General features: G+C 41.3%; 1 protein-coding gene across 1 annotated transcript; it reads right to left on the minus strand.

Moving 5' to 3' along the window:
• Positions 1-5210: 5210 nt before the first annotated feature.
• Positions 5211-22511, minus strand: PCSK9 (proprotein convertase subtilisin/kexin type 9). Its single transcript, XM_056845237.1, has 11 exons — positions 22409-22511; positions 20686-20809; positions 18381-18514; positions 15619-15760; positions 14273-14469; positions 12645-12828; positions 8532-8702; positions 7888-8030; positions 7584-7764; positions 6192-6373; positions 5211-5411 (listed from the first exon to the last, which is right to left on the minus strand). Exons 1-11 carry the CDS (start codon positions 22430-22432, stop codon positions 5211-5213), a joined length of 1683 nt encoding a protein of 560 aa, XP_056701215.1. The 5' UTR covers positions 22433-22511.
• Positions 22512-23227: the final 716 nt, after the last annotated feature.

Raw genomic sequence — 23227 nt, forward strand, 5'->3', positions numbered from 1 at the left:
CCTGAAATGAAGGCTTTCTAAGAATCAGTGGCCATGCTTCTCTCTAAAGAGTTAATTCTTCAGCTGAGAAGCTTAAGCATAAGACTGCAAGGAGTTCCCGACATCCTTGCCAGTTCTTGTGGGATGCTAGTCCAGGCATGGGTAAAGAGAGGTCTGTCAAAGATTTTTACCAATTTAAGGAAAAAAATCAAGTGGTTGAAATTTTTATTATGTGAACCTTTAATGAGTGAATGTATAGCTATTGCTTTTCTGTGATGCTGCAAAAAACTTTTGGTTTTTATACAGAAGACAAAAATAATGAAGACTGCCTTTAGGTATGGAGGGCAAATTTTTAATCTTTCTGAAAATATTGAATAGGAATATTCAAAATTATGTAAAAATGTGTGATGATTTTCTTTTGGCATTGTAAAATATTAGTTAAGAGTCAGTTTACACAAGAACCTTTGTATTTAATATGTCTCCCATGTAATTTGTATAGGGCTTTACAGAAAGGGTTAATTAAAAGCCCTTTTGTGTAAGGATGGTTATTCCTTATGGAATGGTTTTGGTACAAGGAAGTCTGGAATTGGTGACTTTTCTCTGATGTCATAAGTAAATGGGTAAGAGCAATAAAAGAGCTTTGTTTATTCCAAGAATACACGTATGTATTGTGGCATCAATGGGTCTTTGAAAAACTGTTGATGAGTAGGTTTGAAAAAGCACTTTAAGACAGAATTTTATTGCTATTTGCTTCCTTTAAATCATCATGCTAATTCTTGGAGACATATTGAATAAATGGTGGTCTTAATGCTGTGATCTGCAATCATTTGCTTATGCTTTTGAAAGAGAGTTGGAATTGGCTGTATATGATTCCTTGAATGACATGGGGACATGTGAATTTTTAAAAAAAGTTTTAACACAGGCAAAGGATAGTTTTGTTTTTGCTGAACCAGACATACCACAGGTTTATTTGCTCCTTAATAACTGGAAATCAGTTGATCTACATGAGTGCAACTTTTTTGTTTTCCCATGGGAAGTGCAGTTAAGTGATCTCTAGCCATTAACTCTGCATATTACCTTCTGTAGTGCCAATTTTGAGTTTCCTTTTCAGTTTTCTGCACTACTTTTGGCCTTTTGTTCATGGATTTTGCCTTAATTTGAACAAAATGCACCATGCGCATGAATTGAGTGGAAAATGTAAAGAGTGCCTGGGTTACTGCCATTGTGAAAAGATTTGCCAAGTCCAAGGCACAACCAGCCAAAAAGTGCCTTTTTTTTCTTTTTGCTTTTATGTACTGTTGCAAAACCTGATTTGACATACAGCTTTCTTCACTGTTGTACACTAGTAGTGAATTTAAGAAGTCATTTCACTGTTGAAGGAAACAGCCGTACATCTTTCAATTGCAATTCTTTGCCACATCATGAGAATCAAAGGAGCATTTGTTAGTGCTGCATGTGCAAAGTGGTGACACCTTTTGGGCTTCTTCTGTCAGAACAGTGTCTTCACTGAAATATGATAGAACTTTAACATTTTATACAACACCTCCAAATAAGTTTCTAGAAAATTTTAATTGTAATATTTTAAAATTTTAATAAATATTCATGGCGCCTCCCACCCTTAGTGCTTCAACTAATCTGAGCAAGTATACAGAGATCATCTTATAGGGAAGTATCACTCTTATTTATCCAAAGCAAGTTAAGTTTCCATTATTTCCTATGGAAAAGCTGGTTTTCTTACCACAGGTTGCAGCTGTATTTGCATTGCATGTGATTTTGCATTGCCTGCAAAATCACAAGATAGTCTATTTTGCCATTATATATCCTAAAACCATTGTGGGCTGTTTCCTGCTCCTCTTCCTGCTTGTACAAAGTTGATTATTATCATTTTCAAGTAAGATACTTTGTCAGTTATTTGGTTTCCAGCTGCTGTCATTTGAACCTGCTGATGAATATTTTTTTTAAAAAAAATAATGCAACAAATCTAGTTTGCTGTGTAAATTGTGACATGTTTCTATGTTGTGATCACTTTTACTGCCAATCTTTTGGATGAAAAATGGATTTTATACATAATAACAGAATATTCTGTAGGGACAGGGGCAACTACAATACCAACTGTAGGTGCTCATTGTGTGGATTTGTCCAGGTAATTCCTTAAGGCGCTTGGTACTAGAAAAGGCAGTTTTCATGGGAAAATCCTAGTCGATGGAATAAAGTTTATTCCTTTCACCAGAACCCAGTCTGATCATTAGATTGTGCAAAGAGGTAAGTTTTTTGTGTGTTTTTTTACATCTGTTTTACCCACAAAATTATCTGTATCAAGTAGAATTTAGGAGGAATATAGAAATCTGTCTCCTTGACACACTAGAAAGTAGCTAGGAAAAAGTCAGAGAATTTGCCCTCTTAATTGCAACTAGCTTGTTTCTTATTCAAACTGCTTCCTGTATGTGGTAATTTCTCCTCACCAGCCATCTCTGCCCCACAGACATTTCCTGTTCTTTCTTTTTCCCCTGTCCCCAGCTGAGTGGGGTTTCCTGACCAGTGGAAGGGAAAATACAAAATAGATATGGGGCATGCTGGAAGTCTCTTTTTAAGAGACGGTGTGGCATAGTATTTTGTGTGTCAGGCTAGGAGTAGGAAGACTCGCCACTCAGCCACAGAGTTTGCTGAACGACTCAGGGCCATTTGTTCTCTCAACCTAACCTACCTCACAAAAGGTTTTAGAAGAGGGAAGAACTGTGCAAGCTACATGAACCCCTCGGAGGAAAGATGGGATAAAAATGTGGCAAGATATTGAAGATTAATGCTCCACACACCTGTATACTTTTCATTTCTCTTAACTGGGTAATTCCCTCAGAATAATTATCTATTGATCTTTTTGCCGTACGTAACTTTGAAATGGGAGAATCATAAACATGCATGAATTCTAAAGTTGGAAAACACTGGACTTTCCATTGGAGACTGAAGTGTTTCTTTACCAAAGTTTTGATTATACTACTCTTTTCCACCACCCACTAGAGCTGGTTGTAAATAAATATATTCTGAAAAGGTTTTAACTATGTACAGTGTTCCCTATAGTTAAGTTGCCTTAAATGAATGCAACCATTATTCTTCTCTATATAAGGTTATATGAAACTTTATTTTTACCAAAAGTTATTATAAAATGTACTATATGAAAAGAATAAATAGTTTGTAGATACAAAGGTAAAATCCACAACACTGGGAAAGCTTTTCTCTACCTTAAGCAGCTATGAATTACAATACGTAGGTTCACATGTGCAACCCCAAAACATAGAGAATATTACATGCTGTTGGTCATTCATGACACGCTTGTCCTGAAAGGGGGAAAAGCTATTTAGAACATAGTAATTAAGCATACAGCTACAGATTTGATTGCAAAAGCGACTAACAAATGTAAGAGGCAAAGGAAGAGGGAAAACTTGTATACAACACTAATCTGCCTTTTTAAAAGGATCCTAAAAAAATTTAATTGGTTTATCAGTAAACCAAGCTGTTTGATAAAAACTGTTGATAAAGTTACTTGTTTTGACTTCACAGCATCTCAAGGGCAGCTAAAGGTCAATCAGTAGTACTTGATTGCCTGATTCTCTGAAGGGCTTTTACAAGCTTCGGGTATTTTTAGATTTTTTTTTTAAACTAGACCCACATCAGGGCAAAGGGATTCTTGGAGCCCTGCAATACAACCCTTTTCACAGGCTTTAAATAGCACCTTCTGTCTGTTCAGTGGAAATTTTTCGTTCAAGGTTTTTGATTTCATTGATGTCAGTAGTGCCTGCCCCACTCAGGATAGCATATAAAAACTACATGGGTTCATTCAGGTGTGTAACATTGACCTGAAGACTGGATGTGCAGCTTGTTCTGATGGTGTGGGTTTCCTGGAAGAGTTGCCAGTAGAATTTGGTCTCCGCAACTGCAAAAATCTAAGCGGTAGCTGCCTTCTCTGAGCAAGCACACCATCCTATATAGGTATGGCTTCCCCCATTTTAAAATTGCAGCATCCAAAGTCAACTTAGCCATTGCTCATTCTGTCCCTGTATCATGCAGAGGGCTTAAGTTTGCAATGAAGGCAGTTTGGTAACTATTCCTTGGAATGAGCTCTGTAAGGCACTTTGGAATTAGCAATGTTAAAGAGATCTAGATCTGCATTTGGAGCACACATACAATCAAGCTGTAGCAGGATCACCGAGTTCTCTATGGGGCTTTAAAGGAATGTTGGTGTCCAAATAGATTTTTAAACTTTTCAGTTGTTCTTCTATCTGAGAACTGCAGCAGCAGCTCTTTTTTGTGCTGCCAACCTTGACAAGTTCCCCGTGTGTGAGGTGGTGAATACTAATATTCACAAAATGGGTTACAGGCTAAGTTGAGTCTGAGAGGTGCAGGGCCTGCTTAACATAGGAACTAACTACAGCATGGAAAAGAACTCTAAAAAACCCACTGATTTCCAAAATATGGTCAAGACTTTCAAAAACACGGAACCTGGTACTGAGGGTGGAATTTTGAGTGTTACTGATCTTGCCTTTAATTGTGTACAAAATGGCTTCTTCTTGGCCAGGTTTCAGTTTCTGGCAAAAATCTTTGCTATTGGTACCACATCCTGTTCCTAGTCTTTATCCCTGCTTCCAGTGAAATATTTTCTTTAAAGTTGTTGAAAGATTTTGGAAGCAGAAAAATGATATATGCTTGTTTCCATTATTTTGAGCACAAAACCCATCTAGTCCATCCATAGCATCCTTAGTTAATCTGCCTACTTAGATGGTTCATATTGCAGTTAAGGGGTATATGAACATTATCAGTCTTATACCCTACTGGTTTTGACACATTGAACAGATGTTAAGAGTGACAGCTGCCACCAAGTCATACATTTTTTAAAATCTATAGACGCTAGCAGTGCAGCAGATAATACTAGCACTGACAAAGCTCATGGCCCAAAGTTATTTTGTGTGTGTTGATACTAACCATTAGACCCATCTCCTCAGAGTGGATTTGGCAACAGGGATGGGGGTTGGGGATCTACATTTTATATTAATATGGTACTCAATACAAGTCTGTGACACCACAGTCACTTTCTAGCTGCCTGGGGAGTACCAATTGTGAAGATTAATTTCTTCAGGCACAATTGGGTGTGGTGGAAAGCTCACCAGGGTGGTGTTATGGGGTAGGTTTTCTGTAGTTATGTCCTAACTTTGAAACAGGTCCCACACATAGTAGAAGTGTCATTTATACTTGGAACTCCGATTCTCATTTTTCGAGTGTCGTCTCCTGCAGCAGATTCCAACAGCCACTGTTCCTTTGCCATGTGGGCTGCTCATAACGATGCAGGTGTTGTCTGTGGAGTATGCACCAAATGTATTGGGACCGTGAGAATATGCATTGCATCCTGTCAGAGTCCAGCCATCATCACAAGTCACCATCACCTAAGAAGAAAGGGATATTCAACGATAACAAGGAAGACTTCTTCCGGATTAGGGGAAAACACTGATCAAGCGAATGGTATTTGGTAATCTCAGAGATCTGTTCCCTTAAATATCCACCCATTTCATTTGTTGCCCCGGCACCCAGTGGTACCACCACCATGGGTACCTGAGGCCATCTTTTTCTCTTCAAATTCCTCCCCAAAACCCATCTTTTCTGTGAAGTTTCTGGCATAATGCCAAGAATGTCATCCTTTACAACAAAATTGAACTATAAACAAATGCTGTGACATTTCCTTACCTATCCCTCTCCAGTTGTATTTGTCATTTTTGTGGCACCTGCTCTTCATCTCTTACTCCTATTGCACTCAAGTGTAGGGTATAAATTCCTGGGGCAGAGAGTATCTCTTTTTGCCTGTGACACCTGGTAAATCCCCTGGCACATTGATGGTGCTATGTACACAATAAGAAACTGCAGTGGGGTGAAGCTCTGGGACCAATGAAGAGAGCAACTGAGTGTGATACTACTAAGAGGCTAGCTACCCAAGTTGCTGGCAGTGCTACACAAGGTGGTAGGGCTGTTAACCCACCTTTCGGTCTAATACCAGTTCAGCGCCAGTAAAAAGCTAATTTCAGGAGCTGGCCTTAGTGATCTGCACTAGGGCCAAAAGTTTGAGCAGAAGGTGAGAAGCCTGTACAATTGGGAGTTTCAAGCCCCCCCCCAACCCACCGTTACCATAACTGGATGGGAATCTTTAACCGAAAGGACTGACCCCTGCTTACCTTAGTTGTGTAATCCACAGGAGAGTATTCTTGTACCTTGCACTCAAGGCTAGGTGCATGGCAGCATGAGGCATGCACAATTGCATCTGCCTGACCTATGCATTGGTCATGGTTGCTCTCTGTCCTTAGTACAGGTCTGACCTTTTCACTGAAATCATGATCCAAAGAATAGGAGCTGCAACCTGCCGATTTAGATTGCATTATGGTATATCCATTAGTGACAATAAATAAATCCACCTTTATCTAGAATTGCACCCATCTGGAATATGCACCTATATGGCTGCAAGTATTTAAAAAACAGTCTTCAATCATTCTACCTATCTAACTTTATGGAATTTAGAAACTATACATTTTAAAGGAAGTCTTCTCATTTATTTTTATTTTAGGTGATCAGTTATTGCAAACTATGTGGATCCTAGATCCTAGAATTCCAGATTTAGAATTCTCGATCCTAGATTCTCATCCCATTGATGAGAAGATGCATACATTTTATCTCAGTATTTATTTCCAGTGTTTTGATTTAAAGCCATCAAAGTGGCTTAAAATAAAAGCATAAAACACAGAATCTACCCCACACACACACACCAAATCCTAAAATATGAGTCAGGAGTGACCATTGATTAAATGGCAGAAGCAATACCAAAATCAATCTCTAAAAGCCATGAAAAATTTTTAAAGGTTTAAGTTGGTAACAAAAGTGTATATTGTAGTGGCTCCCTAACCTGTTTGGGAAGGAGATTCTGTAGAGAGCTGCCACTAAAAATACCTGGGCTGCAGCCACATCTGTTTGGATGTACTACCATTGCATGTCCATACAGGAAAATCCAGTTGTAAATTACTGCTATAGCACAAAATCCAACGTTACGTGGTTGCAGCCCTGCTGTTTCTGTACATGCATCACTAGTTAAAAGGGAAGGCGAATTGCCAGCAACGGGTGGCTCAAATGCACGGGGAGCCTCCAGCAGCTACTTGCTTCGGACTTATAGTGGGATGGACTAGCGTCATGCGTTTGACTATCCAGTCTCGGATTAAAATATTGTGAGATAAGGGAGGAGCGAACCAAGAACATTCTGCCCATGTGTTAATCCGCATGGTGAAGTGCGAATGGAGATATATTTCGCTGGATTCATATGCGACAGTCATGCAACAAACCTGTGGCAACTATTGGTTGGGCATTACATACAGACCCTGACAGGAGATTTGTATGCACAGCCCATAATTATGCACACAGATCCTGATCCAGCAAATAGATCCATTCATGGGAGCTCTCTTCCATACACCCATTTCTCTTGCTGGAACGAGGCAGTGGTATCTAGAAAATAATCTATCAAAGATGCCTCAAAAGTGGTAACACCACTACCAAATTCTGCCATACGAGCTGTCATCGCATACCTGTCAAAACATGGCTGTCCGTAGTGCAGCTGACACTTCTCATTGCTGCATCCTCTGCAGCCTGGGTGCAGGTGTTAAGTTGGCAGCCAGCTTTGGGCCAAATGCAACACCTGGCTACAGCATAAATGCCTTGACCTCCAAACTTATTGTGAGCCACGCACTCCTTTCTGCCTCCATGATCCTGTTTTTAGAAAGCACAGCAGTGAGATAAGGAAAGGCTGAAAATGTCAGTATCCTGCCATTTAAATGTGAGCTTGCATAGAAAACAACAAAAACAATATAGCATGTCATCACAGGACATCACCTCAATGTGCTCTCCTCGTCGCTTGCTGTTTTTGGATATGCTTGAGCAGCTGAACATTTCCTCATTGCTGTTGCAGTGGGCAATAGCTGTTTGAGTGGAACCAGATAAGGGTGACCACACAGAGCGGCAATAGAGCTGCTCATCTGTAAGAGAGTGGCCAATAGTTGTTATTTATTCCTAGCGGTACTTCATGTTCTCTGGGACTAAGGTTTTCACCCTAAACCTCCTGGAATACTGCTTATACCTTCAAAAGATCAGTTCTAGAGAGGAAACAAGTAGTTTGAGAACCACTAGAAAGCTGACTTACAAATGTGTGCTGTGTTACCACTCTTAGGTCTTTCGGGGGGGGGTGTTATACGTTTTGCCTAATTGGTTGTGGTGGTGGAAAGTGCCGTCAAGTCACAGCTGGGGTTTCAAGGCAAGAAATGTTCGGAAGTGGCATTGCCATTGCCTGCTTCTGCATAGCAACCCTGGACTCCTTTGGTGGTCTTCCATCCAAGTACTAACCGTGGCTGGACCTGCTTAGCTTCCAAGTTCTGTCAGCCTAGCCTGAGCCATCCAGGTCACGACTTGCCTAACTGGAGGCCTATCAGAAATCTCTCAAACCATAAAGCATGTACTTCTGGTGAATTAAGTGTCATTACCTGCTACAAGTTTGGAGGGAATGCCAGCTACTCTGTTGGGGGTGATCAGCCTCTGGTCTTCCGGAAACCAGGCTTCACTGATAAGGTTTTTGATGGAGAAATGGATCAGCCTCTGTCTCAGTTCAGAGACAGACAGAGCAGGGTTGGTGTTCAGAATCATGGCTGCAATACCTATGAAAAACACAGATACATATTCTCTATTATCTGGCAGGGACAACTCATATATAGAACTAAACAGAGGTTATAAGTCTTTTATACTTTCTGCTACACAATTTTATGAAAATCCAACAGTATGTTAACATAGCATCCAGAACTGAGACCTCACAGCCCTTCTGGCTGATCATCTGATGAGCAGGGTTAAATGAGAGACCTGCATCCAGCACTTTATTTCCCATCCCAAAAAGCTGATCAGCAGCACTCCTTTAAAAGTCTAGATGCTCATACCCCTATCTTCTGAATCAAGCTGGGGGGGGGTGTATATGTAGAGCACCCATTGGCATATATAATTCTCCTTTCCACTAGTGATAGGTGCATAGAAGCCTGCAAGTTTAAATATTAAGTTGCATAGTACAATAACAAATTTATTTTACAAAAGCAACGAGGCTTTAATTCAAATTAATGTATTGCAGTGTAATGTTATGGTATTAATCCAAAGTATTCCAGAATTCAGTATTAAGCAGAATTTGGGCACCAGAGTGCTAGTATCTTGGTTGATCCTTGATTTGTAATTCTGGAAACCAAACTAGAACTCTCAGATACCTGCACTTTCTCTCCATTCTCACATCTGCCCATTATACTTGATTCATGATGTACGATATTAAAGTATTTTATAAACAGATCTGCTAATAAGCCAACTGTTTGGTTTTCAGTCATGCAGTTTCTTTATCAGACATCCATGTTCAGAAGAAAATTGAAATACAGTACACAATGCAGCCAAAAGTGTAATTTAGTTTACATACATAATTCCAGTTTCAATGGGAGATTTACAGTACAATCCTTCTAATGCAAGTGAAGTCAATGGTCTTAGAAGAATGTAACTGCTTAGGATGGAACAGAAGACAGGTCTAAAATCAATTGGACTGAAATCGTTTAACTTAGTTGGATTGCACATCCAAGTGGAGGGCTACTCAGCTTGGTCTGCTGCTTCAACAAGCAGGAAGATGGGAAGCAAATGTGTTGTCCATTTGGTAAAACAGATTTAGTTCATTGACTAGTCAAGTGGGACTCTGAACCTCAGCGTACTTATTTTGTTGCTCGTTTTTTGGAGGCTGCAGAGAAGAGATGAAGGAAGGTGTTTTTAGAGATGGGTCTTATTTAAGTTTTATTGTTCAAGACCTCGGTCTAAGTACAGGGGGAAAGGAAAGAAGAAGAAAAATGAAAAGACAAGTGTTTTGAAAAGATTAAAAGACTTAAAAATACTTTACATATCAAAATGCTTGATCATTCTAATTACAAAAACATATTAGTTAACAGATTCAAAGATATTTTTAATGTAACAAACTATTACAATTTTTAACTATTTCCTCCTCTGGGCTCTAGCCAATCTAGTCATTCCCTTTCTACCTCAGTAACCTTTACACTAGATTATTGTTACATGCACTTCATGGGGCTGTCCTTGAAGGTGACTTTGTCCTTGAAGCCATTTTGTGCACAGTACTCCCATACTGAAATCTTTACACTGTTTGCCCATTGGTCTCCATGTTTAAGTCAAGATGCTGGTTATTACCTTTCAAGCCCTTTATGATCTGCGACCCACATACCTGAAGGACCGTCTCTTCTTATATGAATCATGCAGCAACTCCAGTCATCCCAGCAGATTTGTCTCGACCATTCCCTCGTGTAAGTAGCTGAGGTCTCACTCTGCTCACTCTGTCTTTTTTCTGCAATAGCCGTCTAGTATGGAATGGCTTCCTGAATTTGTTAGGAAGGCACCCACCCTCCAGGGACTTCAGGAAATTCTGCAAAATGGAGCTAAGAGGGCTTTTGAGGGCAGGCAAGTGGTGAGTGTACAGCATGGTCCCCATGTCCAGCTTTTATCTAAACTTTGTGTTCCACCTATTATTGTTAGAATTCGTTCTTTTAATTTGTGGTTTTGTTATGATCTGTTTTTTTAAAAAAACCAATAAGCTGCTCTGGGTCCCATTTCAGAAGAAAGGTGAACTAGGGATGGATAATAATAACTGTGTGCTGTCAAGTTGCAACCAACTCATGCAGTTTTCAAGGCAAGAGATTAATATAGATGGTTTGTCATTGCCTTCCTCTGCATAGCAACCCTGGTCTCCCATCCAAGTACTAACCTTGGCTGACCCTGCTTAGCTTCCGAGATCTGGGCTAGTCAGGGCTATTCAGACTGCTACAGGTGGGTTTTTCAAGTAACTAAATAAATAAGCTGTCACCTGTGGACATTGAGATTCTCAGCATCATAGAATATTTGACAATATTTGACTGGCATACCAAAATTGCAAAATTTTCAAGTAGCCCGGTTGCCCTGTAAAATATACTGCTTCACTTTACTAATTTGCTGTTGGCACAGAGGCTCTGAGCCCTGACCCGGATGGCCCAAACAAGCTTGATCTCAGCAGCGCGCAGAATCTAAGCAGGGTCTGTCCTGGTTAGTACTTGGATGGGAGACCACCAGGGAATACCAGGATTGCTATGCAACGGAAGGCAATGGCAAACCACCTCTGTTAGTCTCTTGCCTTGAAAATCTTACTGGGTTGACATAAGTTAGCTGCGACTTGATGGCGCTTTACACAAACCAACAAACACAGGGGCTCTGAAATGCACACACAGTTATGGAGCCCCTACCCACCCAAGAGATGCCCCGTTCACATCACTGGAGGGAAAAGTTCCAAATATAAAGCAAACTCCACTGAAGTAAATGGAGGAGCACACACTAAAGCTCCAGGCTAGCACGGGGAGATGCGAATGGGGAGGCAAGCAGCAAAATTCCCCTTACATCCTTTCTACAATTTTAACCTTGGTTGACTCTGCTTTTTTATTTCTGTTAATAATAAAAATAAAAATTGTTCAGACATTTGGGACTACTTTCCTCTAGGATATCCTGTTGACTAATGTGATGTGTTATTTCTGCATAATTAATGCTTTATCCCCCTCAAGCTGCACATTTTTTCCCCTGTACAGATCCGCATTTTACAGAACCCTTCAGGATGTATATAACCATTTAACAAGGAAGTGTGTTGGCTGATACCTCTAAACTGCACTCAGCCCTGAGGCCCAGCAGCCCGCTAGGCCTGTCACTGTCATACCATAACAAGCTCTCTGTCATTTCTAGCTGTTTAATGAAAGCATAAGGATGTGCTTACATGAAGCTGCCTTCTGAGACTGAGACAAAGAAAAAAATCTACTGGTGTAGAGGGCACAAGAGGATATTGTATGGCACAAAGGTTATGCCAGTGCTTCACACTGGCTTTGCCAAGGCCATTCAAGGCCATTGCTCTTCACCAAAGAATATGTTGCTATCTAGGACCACTGGGCAACGTCGCATAGCTTTTCTCATCATAATTTTATCTCATGCTTTGTGTTAGAAAGGGATTTTCTTCTGGTATGTTTTACTTCACTGGTAAATGGTGGCAGTGGAGTATAAGTGGTAGGTATAAAATAATTTTTATTTCAGTGGCAAGGTACCTCATTCTTGAGTATTTTGAAGATAGCAGTGGTGGGCTATAAAGTCCCATATCATATTTGTGGAATCAAAAACCATTCCCCTCAGAGGTCAGTCCATATAATGGAAGGTTTTCACACAACCAGATCTGCTAAACAGCTCCTTACGTGGAGCAACTGCCATGAGGATGTGGCATCCAGTAGCCTCTACATGGTAGCCATCTTATACAAGGCAGCTATAAGTGATGTGAAAATGCAGAAATAGAGCAAGTTATTGAATGACTGGGTCTTTTATGTGAGACAGTTTGATTTACTATTCAGGTAATGTCTGATTTTTGTAAATCTGAGGGGCTACTTCTGTTGAGAAGGAAAAAATATTATTCACTGATGATTCAAAGACATATGCAATGAGGCACATCCCACTAGAACCTTTTGCCAGGGAATTATATGAACCGCTGAGCTGTTTAACATTGTCTTATAAAATGTTACCTGCTACATGTGCAGCTGCTTGGGATGTTCCACTTCGTGATGTGAAGCAGGTACTGCAATCACTGGAGGCACCGATTATATCATCTCCTGGTGCAAACACATCTACGCAACGGCCGAAATTGGTTCCCAAGGTTCCCATGGAAGCAGGCTGATCCTGGGCATTGGTGGCTCCAACAGTGATAATCTACAATGACACAACAGCCATTTCTCAACCTCTTGTGGACACTGAATCCATTTCCATCAATCAACCTTCAATCCATGGATCTGAAAATTTAAATCAGCAACAATGGTCCATTCCACTGTTCCACTGTTCAATTCCATGAAATGCCAACATTCCCTCTAATATTGAGCTGATTCATATACGTGTGTATATCACATGGTTCTCCTACAATTGATATCTTGACGTCCACTTGGATGACTGGTAGCTGAATGTTAATTGCCTCCACTGAAAACTATTGTATTTGAGGCAATATGGAAGATGTATCTGTGGAGTTAGATCTATGATAGTCTAATCACATTGTTTGTTTGTTTGTTTGTTTATAGTCTACCTTTCTCACTGAGACTCAAGGAAGATTACATAGTGTAAGTCAAGTACTATCAACACAAACATCCAAAGAACAGTGCAATAGAATTTGGCCTACAGAAATCTGAAAAAAACCAGCACGATGACTCTATATAGAAAATAATTAACAAAACTATACACTGCTAATGAACTACTAATAAACGTAACTCCTAAAAAAACAGAACATTCTCTATAAACCAAAATGAAAACAAGTGCAACAGATAGCAGTCCAAAACAGTCGAAAATGACTTTGCTGTATCAAATAAAATCAGCATGTAGATTACACAAAGGCGACGAGCCTTGCATCAATGAGCTTGAAAATCACCAGTACGTGCCCTCCGGATGCAAATACACGTTTCACAGACAATAGCTTCATCAGCCTGTACAGAACATATTTTATATTAAGACTACAGTGGATTCAAACACCATAGCTGCTAGCTCAGATGGTGAAAAAACCAAAACTTTGTTGAATATGATAAAACCACTTCTGGGGCCCTTTCCTACAGCTTAGAACAGTGAGAGGCACCTTTCTAGACCTGTGACCCAATGAGCCGCAAGCATGTGATAGGAAATTCTATTACATCAATAATTATGTGGCAGGAAGGGGAACAACCAGAGTTATGCCTCACTGGTGTCAAGGCCAGAGTCATGGGCAGCAGACCAAGTGAGCTGTAACAGGAAACACAAGCCCAGCACCAGGAAGTGCACCATACTGAAGAGTCAGAGGCATAGAGGAATCCTCTTCACCACTGCATGACCTCATCTTGCTGTCCTGCCATTTTCCTCAGTTTGTATGCTAACAGAGACTGAAAGCATGGCACCCTTGCATTCTGTGAAGCATATCTTCCCAAAAGAGTAGCAAAAAAATTACAGGGGTTCACAACCCAGCAAGAGGGGCTCCGTAACCCACTGGAGGGCCCTAGCTGGTGGGTTCAATACCATGGCCTGGAGAACCACAATCTGATAGCCATGGACCAAGCTGAGTAACATTGACCGCTGTACATACCTCTGGTTCTGATGCTGGTGAATATAGACCAAGCTGAGTAACATTGACCGCTGTACATACCTCTGGTTCTGATGCTGGTGAATATAGACAAGCGTCCTCTTTGTAGTTGCCTGCTGCAGCAATTATCACCACTCCCATCCGCACCATCAGGCGACAAGCTGCATTCAAGATGTGGCTGTAGCCCCCGGCCAAGGGGAGCAACACAATCAGAGGACTGTAGGGCTGGGCAACCAGGGTCCTTTTAATAAACTCCAGACCTGTTGTGCAAAGGCAAACCAACAACTGAGCAAGCCTGATAAATAATGAACAGAAATTCATTTCTTGTTTAAGAGAGAACCAACCAGGATATCTCACCAATGCAACACTATCTGTCAGTGCCATGAAAATGACAACTGTCATCAGATGCAACATAAAGCGAGACTAGGTAAAGGGGAAACTTGAGGTGAGAAGAGGCAACTCACTTCCAAGGTTTCCTAAAGACACTTCAGTCACCAGAAGAAGGCTACAAACTCCCTAATTTTGGTAGTAATATTTTCTTGCAATATTTAGTAGCAACTCTTTGTAATGAAACTCTGACAAGCAGTATACATGAATTGGTCCTTTGGCTAAGCATAAAATTCTGCTGCAGATACATAAGTAGAGAAACACATCCTGATCATCTGTAGCAGAGGAGGGAAATAAGCAGACTACAGTCCAGAATTGCAATGCCAGTCCATGTAACCCACACCCCGTTCTACATACTGCAATGAAACGAAGATAGATATTTGTGTGCAGGAAAGTGACCGTGCAGCCTGTCGCTGCTACTCTTGTGGCTTAACTGCTTTTCCATGATCAATAGTACCAAGGTTATAAACCCTTCCTGTATTTCCACAAGATGGAGTGACTTGCAGGACCATTTCCATGATATGAAAGTATAATTCCAGAAGCTGCCTTCAGGAATCTGCCAAAAGTCCAGTGGCTGAAACCTCAAAAGAACTCAGCCTCCCAGCACATATTCTACAGATTTCTTCTTCTTAAAAATGTCCCAAAACCAGGAGCTAAACTTATGACACCTGGAGTTAATCTAACACATGAACACATGAAGCTGCCTTATACTGAATTAGACCATTGGTCCATCAAGGCAAGTATTGTCTACTCAGACTGGCAGTGGCCCTCCAGAGTCTGAGGCAGAGGTCTTTCACATCACCTCCTACCTGTTCCTTTTGACTGGAGATGCTGGGGATTGAACCTGGGACCTTCTGCATGTCAAGCAGATGCTCTACCATTGAGCCATGGCCCCTCCCATTTTCATTGCAGCTCATAGGAGTCCTTTGGACGGTTTTTGCAGCGGCGTCAAGTTTCTTGCTGGATCTGTACGTCTTGTACTTCAGAGTTGAGCTCAGGCATGGAGCTGCTGGGCTACTCACCTATCAGAGTGCCGCTAACCGTGCCCTTCCCCTGGCAGTTCAGCACCCGGAGGCTACGGACGCTGGCTCCTTTGGCCACACCAGCATCTCTCCCACTTACAACTCCAGCCAAGTGAGTCCCATGACTGTCACACTTACTGGCCTGTCAGGAAGCAAAATAGTATTTCTCACTAAATCATAAGCTGCTACATCCACCTCTTATTACCTCTTCATGTGAGTCTGATTACAAAGGAAAGATTGGCTCCATTAACTTAAATGGTTTTGCAAAATACAAATTAAGCAAACCAAATGTGAGACAAATGAGATGTGTACTTTCTGCACTGCAAAATACTACAGAATGGATTAAATACTGCTACAGTCAGAAGAAGAATAGATACTCTCATTAGAAAGAATCTATCCACTTGGTTTCTTTACTTGAACCTACCATTTATTAAACAGCCCTTACAATGCCATGTTAATTTTCTCTCTGAATGTTGTCCAAGGGCCTCACAATTCACGCTTTCTGTTGGTAAAGATCCCATTTTCTTCATTTTAATTTTATAAAATCTGATGACACATTCTCATTCTGTTGCTATTGTACACACAGGCACATGGCTACACATACAATATTTGGCAGGAATCAATATGGGACATGTAGAAGTCACCAGACTTAGAAAACTCCTAGTAGCTTTCAGCAGGTATCTAGATTGTGCCACACAGAGAAGGCACCATAGATCTACCTTGAGCAGATCTCCAGAGACAAAGCACATTCATTTTCTAAAAAATAAAAGATGCTGGGATTCTCTTAATCTCAGCCTTTAGTACTTTCTGTCATTACATCTATTGTCTTGTTAAATGGATCGTTGCTCCTGCTTCCCATTTAAAAAAAATGTCAGCCCTGTGTCATAACCAAATGGAATTACCAACAGCAAGTGAGTCAGAAACATCTTGTTTCTAACACAAAACTCTATCTTTTGTAGTAGATACATGAGACATGCATAGGGTTGCTAGGTCCCTCTTTGCCACTGGCAGGAGGTTTTGGGGGCAGAGCCTGAGGAGGGCAGAATTGCCAAAGCAGCCATTTTTCTCCAGGTGAACTGATCTCTATTGGCTGGAGATCAGTTGTAATAGCAGGTGATCTCCAGCTAGTACCTGGAGGTTGGCAACCCTAGACATGCAGTTCAGGTTAAGTAGTACCCATAAACTTCACCTGGTATACCATGCCAATAGTAGAATAATGACAACTTCTGTATAAGCTACTGAGGCTCTAAAACTGTACACACTACGAACATATAAATAATGCTGATTCATGGCATTTGAACAAAAGCTCCTTTGTAATTGAACAATCCACAGTAAGCTGGACTGAATGCTCAGTCTCAGATGCTGAATTAAGGGTGCAAATTTTGGGGAGGTAAGAATTATATATATATTTTAAATGCCTCCCTGAATCCTCTGCCACTTAGCAATTCACCAGCTCCATTGGTGGTAGATGCCGGAGGGTGGGGGGAGGCATGTGCACACTATCTCTCTCGGAGGCCTTTCCCTCATGTTACTGGAGGAGAGAGGAGACCAGGGAGGTAAGGTACAGATGAGAATGCTGACTGGAAGAAAGGAAGAGGATTCCAACATTTTGGGTCAGAGAATGCCAAGGCTGGTCCAATCCACAAATGAAATTTTAGTGGATAAATGAGGATTCATATAAGTAACACAGTACTGAGTAACAGAGACCCCTTTTTAAAAGCCATTTGGCACATGCACCCATTTTCACTAGCATAATTTATCTGAAGGAATGACTAGGGTTGCCAACCTCCAGGTGGTGGCTGGAGATCTCCAGCTATTACAACAGATCTCCAGCTGATAGAGTTCACCTGGAGAAAATGGCCGCTTTGGCAATTGGATTCTATGGCATTGAAGTCCCACCCTCCTCAGTCTCTGCCCCCCAAATCTCCATTTCACAGTCCAGAGCTGGAAACCCTAGGAATGACCCTGAGGAAACATAGAAACTTAATTACACGATGGTGTGATGTGGCATAAACTGATGCTTCTTCAAGCCAATCATTGGTTGTTTATGCATGGGTACTTTCACTTACGTTTGCCCCCAGTCTGTCTGGGTGTTCCTTGGAGTTATGAATGAGTTTTCCATCCATTAGGGATGACCTCGCTGCCAGCCCTCACAAATCCTGGGACTTCCCATTCCTCTGTTAACCTGATTTTTCCCTCTCCCCTGAGCTCAGTCCAGGTGAAATCTCCGAGCATAAGGCAAAGTGCAGGACAAGCTTGGTTTCTCTCACAGCCAATTACAAAGCAGCGTGTAAAGAGGTGGGGATTCAAATGCTTCCTGCTTCCTCAGAGCTCTTTCTGAGCAGAAGAAATACTTTTTAAAACCTAGGCTTGGATTCCCCCCCCTTTAAGATTGCTCCGTTTTTTGTTTTTTGTTCTTAAAATGTTTTTTTATGCAGCAATTGGGTTTGGGGGGTGGATTTTCTCTCAGTAAGCTCTACAGAGTAAGCCAATCACAAAGCAGCATTTAAAGGGCAGGGACTTGATTTGAGCTTGGAGACTGCTGGTACATAGAATCCCAACAGGAAAGTGTGGGTCCAGCAAGCAATGAACGTCAGGTAAAACTCCCATGCATAAACGACCTGTGTGAAGGACCTGGCCCAAAATTATTTGTGTATTATTGGAACACACAATTCCAACATTATCAGTTATAGAAGGAGAACACAACAACTAAAGCCATCAACATTTGTGAATAATGAAACAGAACCTACAGCCCCACATACCTGCCGGTGAAAACAAGTACCATCCTCCTCTGGGACATTCTCAAAGTCAGTCACAAACAGCCTGCCCTTGATTTCCCGGTGGTTGCTCTGGACACCAGTATCTAGCAGATACACCTCAGCCAGGTCACCCTTATCTGCAGAGAGACATTCCGTCAGTAATGCCAAGAGAAAGTGCCCACGCAGGCCTTTTGCAGTTCTTGCCAAGAGATGAGGATGTTTATCTTGTATGAGCAACTTACAAAGGCAACTGGTCCAGTTTTACAGGCAAACTGTCCTGCAGATAGCAGGCTATGAAGAAAAAAGGAATACTGAACTCAACATGCGTTTCCCTTCTTTCCTACAGATGGAAATGCAGAGGAGGGGAAAAGGTTATGTGGGGTTTTACTATTTTCTGTATGTTTTGGATTTGAATTTCTAAGTGGCCATGAGCTATGGGAAAGGCAGGGTTTTAATATTGTAATTAATAAATAAAAAGCAAGTTAATCCCTGTGTTTCTATGTCAGAAGGCAGGATTTAATGTCTTCTGAGAGAAGGCGCTAAGGACCCCAACCTCCAGAAACAAATGTAACCTGGTATTTTTTTAGAAGTTTCTGAGGAACTATTAAGAAAGTGTTAGCTTGCTCCTTGAGACATGCTTATGATCCCTAAACAGAGAACAAGGGAAAGTAAATAAAAAGACACCCTCAGAATGGAAAACGACAATCCAAGAGGACACTGCAGACATCACTGAGGGTCAAAATCCACAGCCATTCTTGATTGACTGAATTTCTTTCTTAAGAAGAGTTTGGAAACTTATGGTAAGCCCCATTTTTTCTTTTTCATCTAGTGAGGGAAGGCAGTCAGAAACAGCATGTCCAGAAGGGAGGCAAAAAGATTTCTGGTCTCGCTTGCTTGCCTCCCAAGCACGTACAGCATTTGCTGGAACATTCTTCTATCAAAAATTTTTTCATGCAATTGTAAATGTATGTCTGCCCCACTGTGGCTCCTGTATTCTTTTGTAGGAAGCAGCAGAAATAGTCTCTACCTGCCCTGAAAGAATGACTGTGCAGCTACTTGGGCAGCGTTTTGGTCTGGTAGACTACCTCAGCACATCCCAGAGTCCACTTCATCAACAGGCACAAGAGAATCTGTGCTTCTTTTGGATTACAATAAGATGATATTGAATTCTAAGTTGTGCTTCTATTTATTCTTCAGAATGTGAGTAAATAACTTGAAAGATTTTTGCAATTAGAGTACTTTTCCTAGCAAGTTCTCCCTCCTTTTACATGATTACTAGAGTTGGCATACACTATAACCCCTCTTTTTTTCTCCATTCAAAGAAATAATGGCAACCCTTCAGATCAGCAATACAGTCTAAACGCAGCATTAAGCCTGTGTGGTGAGATGGGCCTTACAACCACCCATTTCTGCTCCTCGGGAAATGAGGAAATTACACAGCCAGCCCTGGTATCCTGCCTCAAGACTCCCAACAAGGCTCCTCTTCCTCCACTCCCCCGCTTCTCTCTCAAGGGTATGGCCATTACCAGCACTAAACCAATTCTAAGAGGTGTTGGCTCATCCCAAAAGTTTGCTCTCAGGCTCCTCTCTCTTTTTGCCTCTTAAAAACTGCAGCACCACTTTTTCCACTCCTGGTAAGCACTGTCCAAACAGGGCTTTATTTGGTTTACAGAGATCAGACTGACCGCATTTAAAATGAAAAGGGAGGGGAGGGAGGATGAGCCTGCTGGTTCACTGGCAACAAGCTAGCAGCAGCTGAATTCCATCTAGCTGACCTCTTTTCTCCTCTCCCTGCAGGTGTGTGTGTTTTTAATCTTTACAATTAGCATCTCCCTATTTCAGTGCCATTCCCATGTCATTCTTCTCATCCCTGCATCTCCACATTGGAAAAAGCTGCATGTGAGAATGCCAACCTTTTGTGCATCTGTTAAAAAACATAGCACCTCTGTGGGGAAGGGGTGAAGACGGTTTTATACTAGCTATGCCTTGGATACTGCAGCTTGTTGATGAGCAGCAACTCAGACCAGAATGCGGCTGCGTCTTGTTTAACTACTGAGTTATCCCCACAGAATAAAACACTATAAACTCAAAACATATTAAGATTCCTCTTGACTCAAGCTTTCACACCGACTGTTTTCCAGCTCTGACATGTAGCTGTTGTCGGTGCGACTCTCTATTTCTTCACAGGGCAAAAAGGTGAATGACCTGCTCTCTGCACATATATTTACAACAGATTTTGTTCCTGGCTCAAAAAATCTTTCACAGCTGGTGTACTGATGTGAGAATGTTGGGAGGCAAATGTGCTTACTGGGAGGGTTGTACTCATTTGATCGGTACTGCGCTGGGATAATTCGGCCAAGATTCCAGGGAACGCTCTGAGCAAATACATAGGAGTCCTCTTCTATGTACTGTACATGTGGAAGCCTCAAAGCCTGCACAAAGGAAAGAAGAGGAGGAAAGTTTGCTATCTGAAGGATGTTTGGCTGTGCAACCATGTAAAACTACCATTGTTTTTAGCACAGTGATAACATTAGCGATGTATAAGGAGCACCTGTATGTTCAGGGCCATTTTAGACCCTGTGCCAGGAAAATACATTAACTGATATGGGAATGCCAGATGGGTATGACTGCAAGTACCTATGGCACAGTCATGTCATAGATGTTTTAAGACAGATACAATGACTGAGCATATGCAATATAAATCCACATGAGTAATGTAATGAATGAAGCATCCCCTTGTCAGAACATGAGCTCATCTAGCTCTGAACATAGGGTTGCCAAGTCCCTCTTTGCCATTGGCGGGAGCTTTTGGGGGCGGAGCCTGCAGAGGGCGGGATTTGGAGAGGGATGGGACTACAGTGCCATAGAGTCCAATTACCTGGAGGTTGGCAGCCCTACTGTCATAGTTAGGTTGACTCTTCAGAAATTTGCTTTAATGAAGTAGAAGGCAGGCCAACATGATCAAAGCCAGTTGTCATTTTGATGGTTTGCAGACTGATGTGCATATTCAAATGAGCTTTTAAATATAAAATATATGTATGATCGGAGTGAATTTATATAGCAGCCATCTTCTAGTATTGCAAATACTGCATCCAGTGGGCCTTGTTTCTAAATGAGATTGTATGGGATTGGCCTCCAAGGCTGCAATCTTAAATAGACTCGGTAGGGGCTAAGAACCGCTGAAATAAAGTATGGGTTCCTTCCTGAATTGCTAGTAATGATCTTTTTGAAGTCTACCACACAATTAGCTTTCACTGTTGGGAAGATGGATTATTTTCCAGTCAATTACTCAAGTCTGTACTACTGGGACGGGAAGCTTCTATGTTTCCTATCAAAACCCCAGCAATATGCAGAGTTGCTTATGAGTATGTTCTTCCCCTCAGAGTTGATCTTTTGAAAAAAATGACTTTCCTGAGACCATCGTCTGTGTAGCAAAGTATGAAAAATTTCTTTAACACAAATTGAGATCTGCTGTGTATTTATTACCAGAATAACTATCACCATCTGTTTCACATTCACAATCACTCTTGCAGAATAAAATGCAGATTTTACCCATGAGCATGCATTATGTGGCCTGGGGTGGGATCCACACATATCACTTTTTAATCACCCTGATTATAACAGCGTTGTTAAATTAAGCCAAGGGTGTTTACTCAATTATAAAATCATGTAAAGCAAAAAGAAGCCTTATGATTAGAATTACCAACTCTAGTTTGGGAAATTCCTGGAGATTTGGGGGTGGAAACTGGGGAGGGTGGGGTTTGAACTGATCTCTATCAGCTGGAGATCAGTTGTAATAGCGGGAGATCTTCAGCTAGTACCTGGAGGTTGGCAACCCTACTCTAAGCCATTGTGCAACTTTGTGATCTTAGGTGAACATAAAGAAGCTTTGCTTTGTTTTTATTGGTTGTTTTCTTATTTTGTATTTTATGCAATATGTTTTGCTAATCTTTTCAACAGCTATGGCTGAGAGGCAGCCTAAACATCTGAAAAAATCAATAAGTACCATATCAGTGGGAAGAGTGACTTACCATGTGCAGCAGATCACTGCTCATCTTCACAAGAAAGCCCTGGAATAACTCCTCAAAAATATGTAGGATTTTGGCTAGGTAGCCAAGCTTGGCTGCTCTGGCTTGCAGACTCTTGGCAGTTCGTGCTGTTTGGAGTTTAAGGCCTTCCTCTTTAAGCACCACAATATAATGTCCAGGCAAACGCCATGTCTCCTGTGTTTAAAACATGTAGAAACAGGCAGGACAGGGAGGAACAATGAAACTCTGATGATCTAGAACTGCAAGTCCCCCCAACAAGACCCACTGGCCTGGATGACATTTCACTATCTATAAAACATGCATGCAGCAAAATTGTTCTCCAACCCATGCACAGAATGCTATATTTGTTGTATGCTCACTACCCTCCCTGCTGCTTTTCATGGCATTTATGAACACCAGACTGGAAGAGGAACAGAAATATTCTGCTTCTGCACCTGAACAGAAGCAGCTTTGGAACATTCTGGCACTTTATTCAAAGGTGATTTTATTTTTCTGTGCGTGTCCTGAGGGAAAGGGTGACCACATTTCATCTCTTCTGGCCAGAATCAGCTCTGTGAGTGCTCTCCTCACTTCCTCCTCAGGAATATTTCTCTTCAGCTTTAGCTCCTTTCCCCTGTCTTAGCTTAGAATTTCATTTCTGTGTTAGGTGAACATTTGCCTTTGTTTTATTCTCTTGAGTAATTCTTTTCTGTATTCCAAGGTTGCTGGACTTGTAGAAGCCAGAGTCAGCTTTATGAGTGCTCTCTCCATAACTTTCTCCTCAAGAATATTTTCCCCATCCTAAGCCTTCTATTTCGAGTT

The sequence above is a fragment of the Euleptes europaea genome, chromosome 2 (genome assembly GCF_029931775.1).
Source record: "Euleptes europaea isolate rEulEur1 chromosome 2, rEulEur1.hap1, whole genome shotgun sequence".
In the NCBI taxonomy this organism is placed as follows: Eukaryota; Metazoa; Chordata; class Lepidosauria; order Squamata; family Sphaerodactylidae; genus Euleptes; species Euleptes europaea.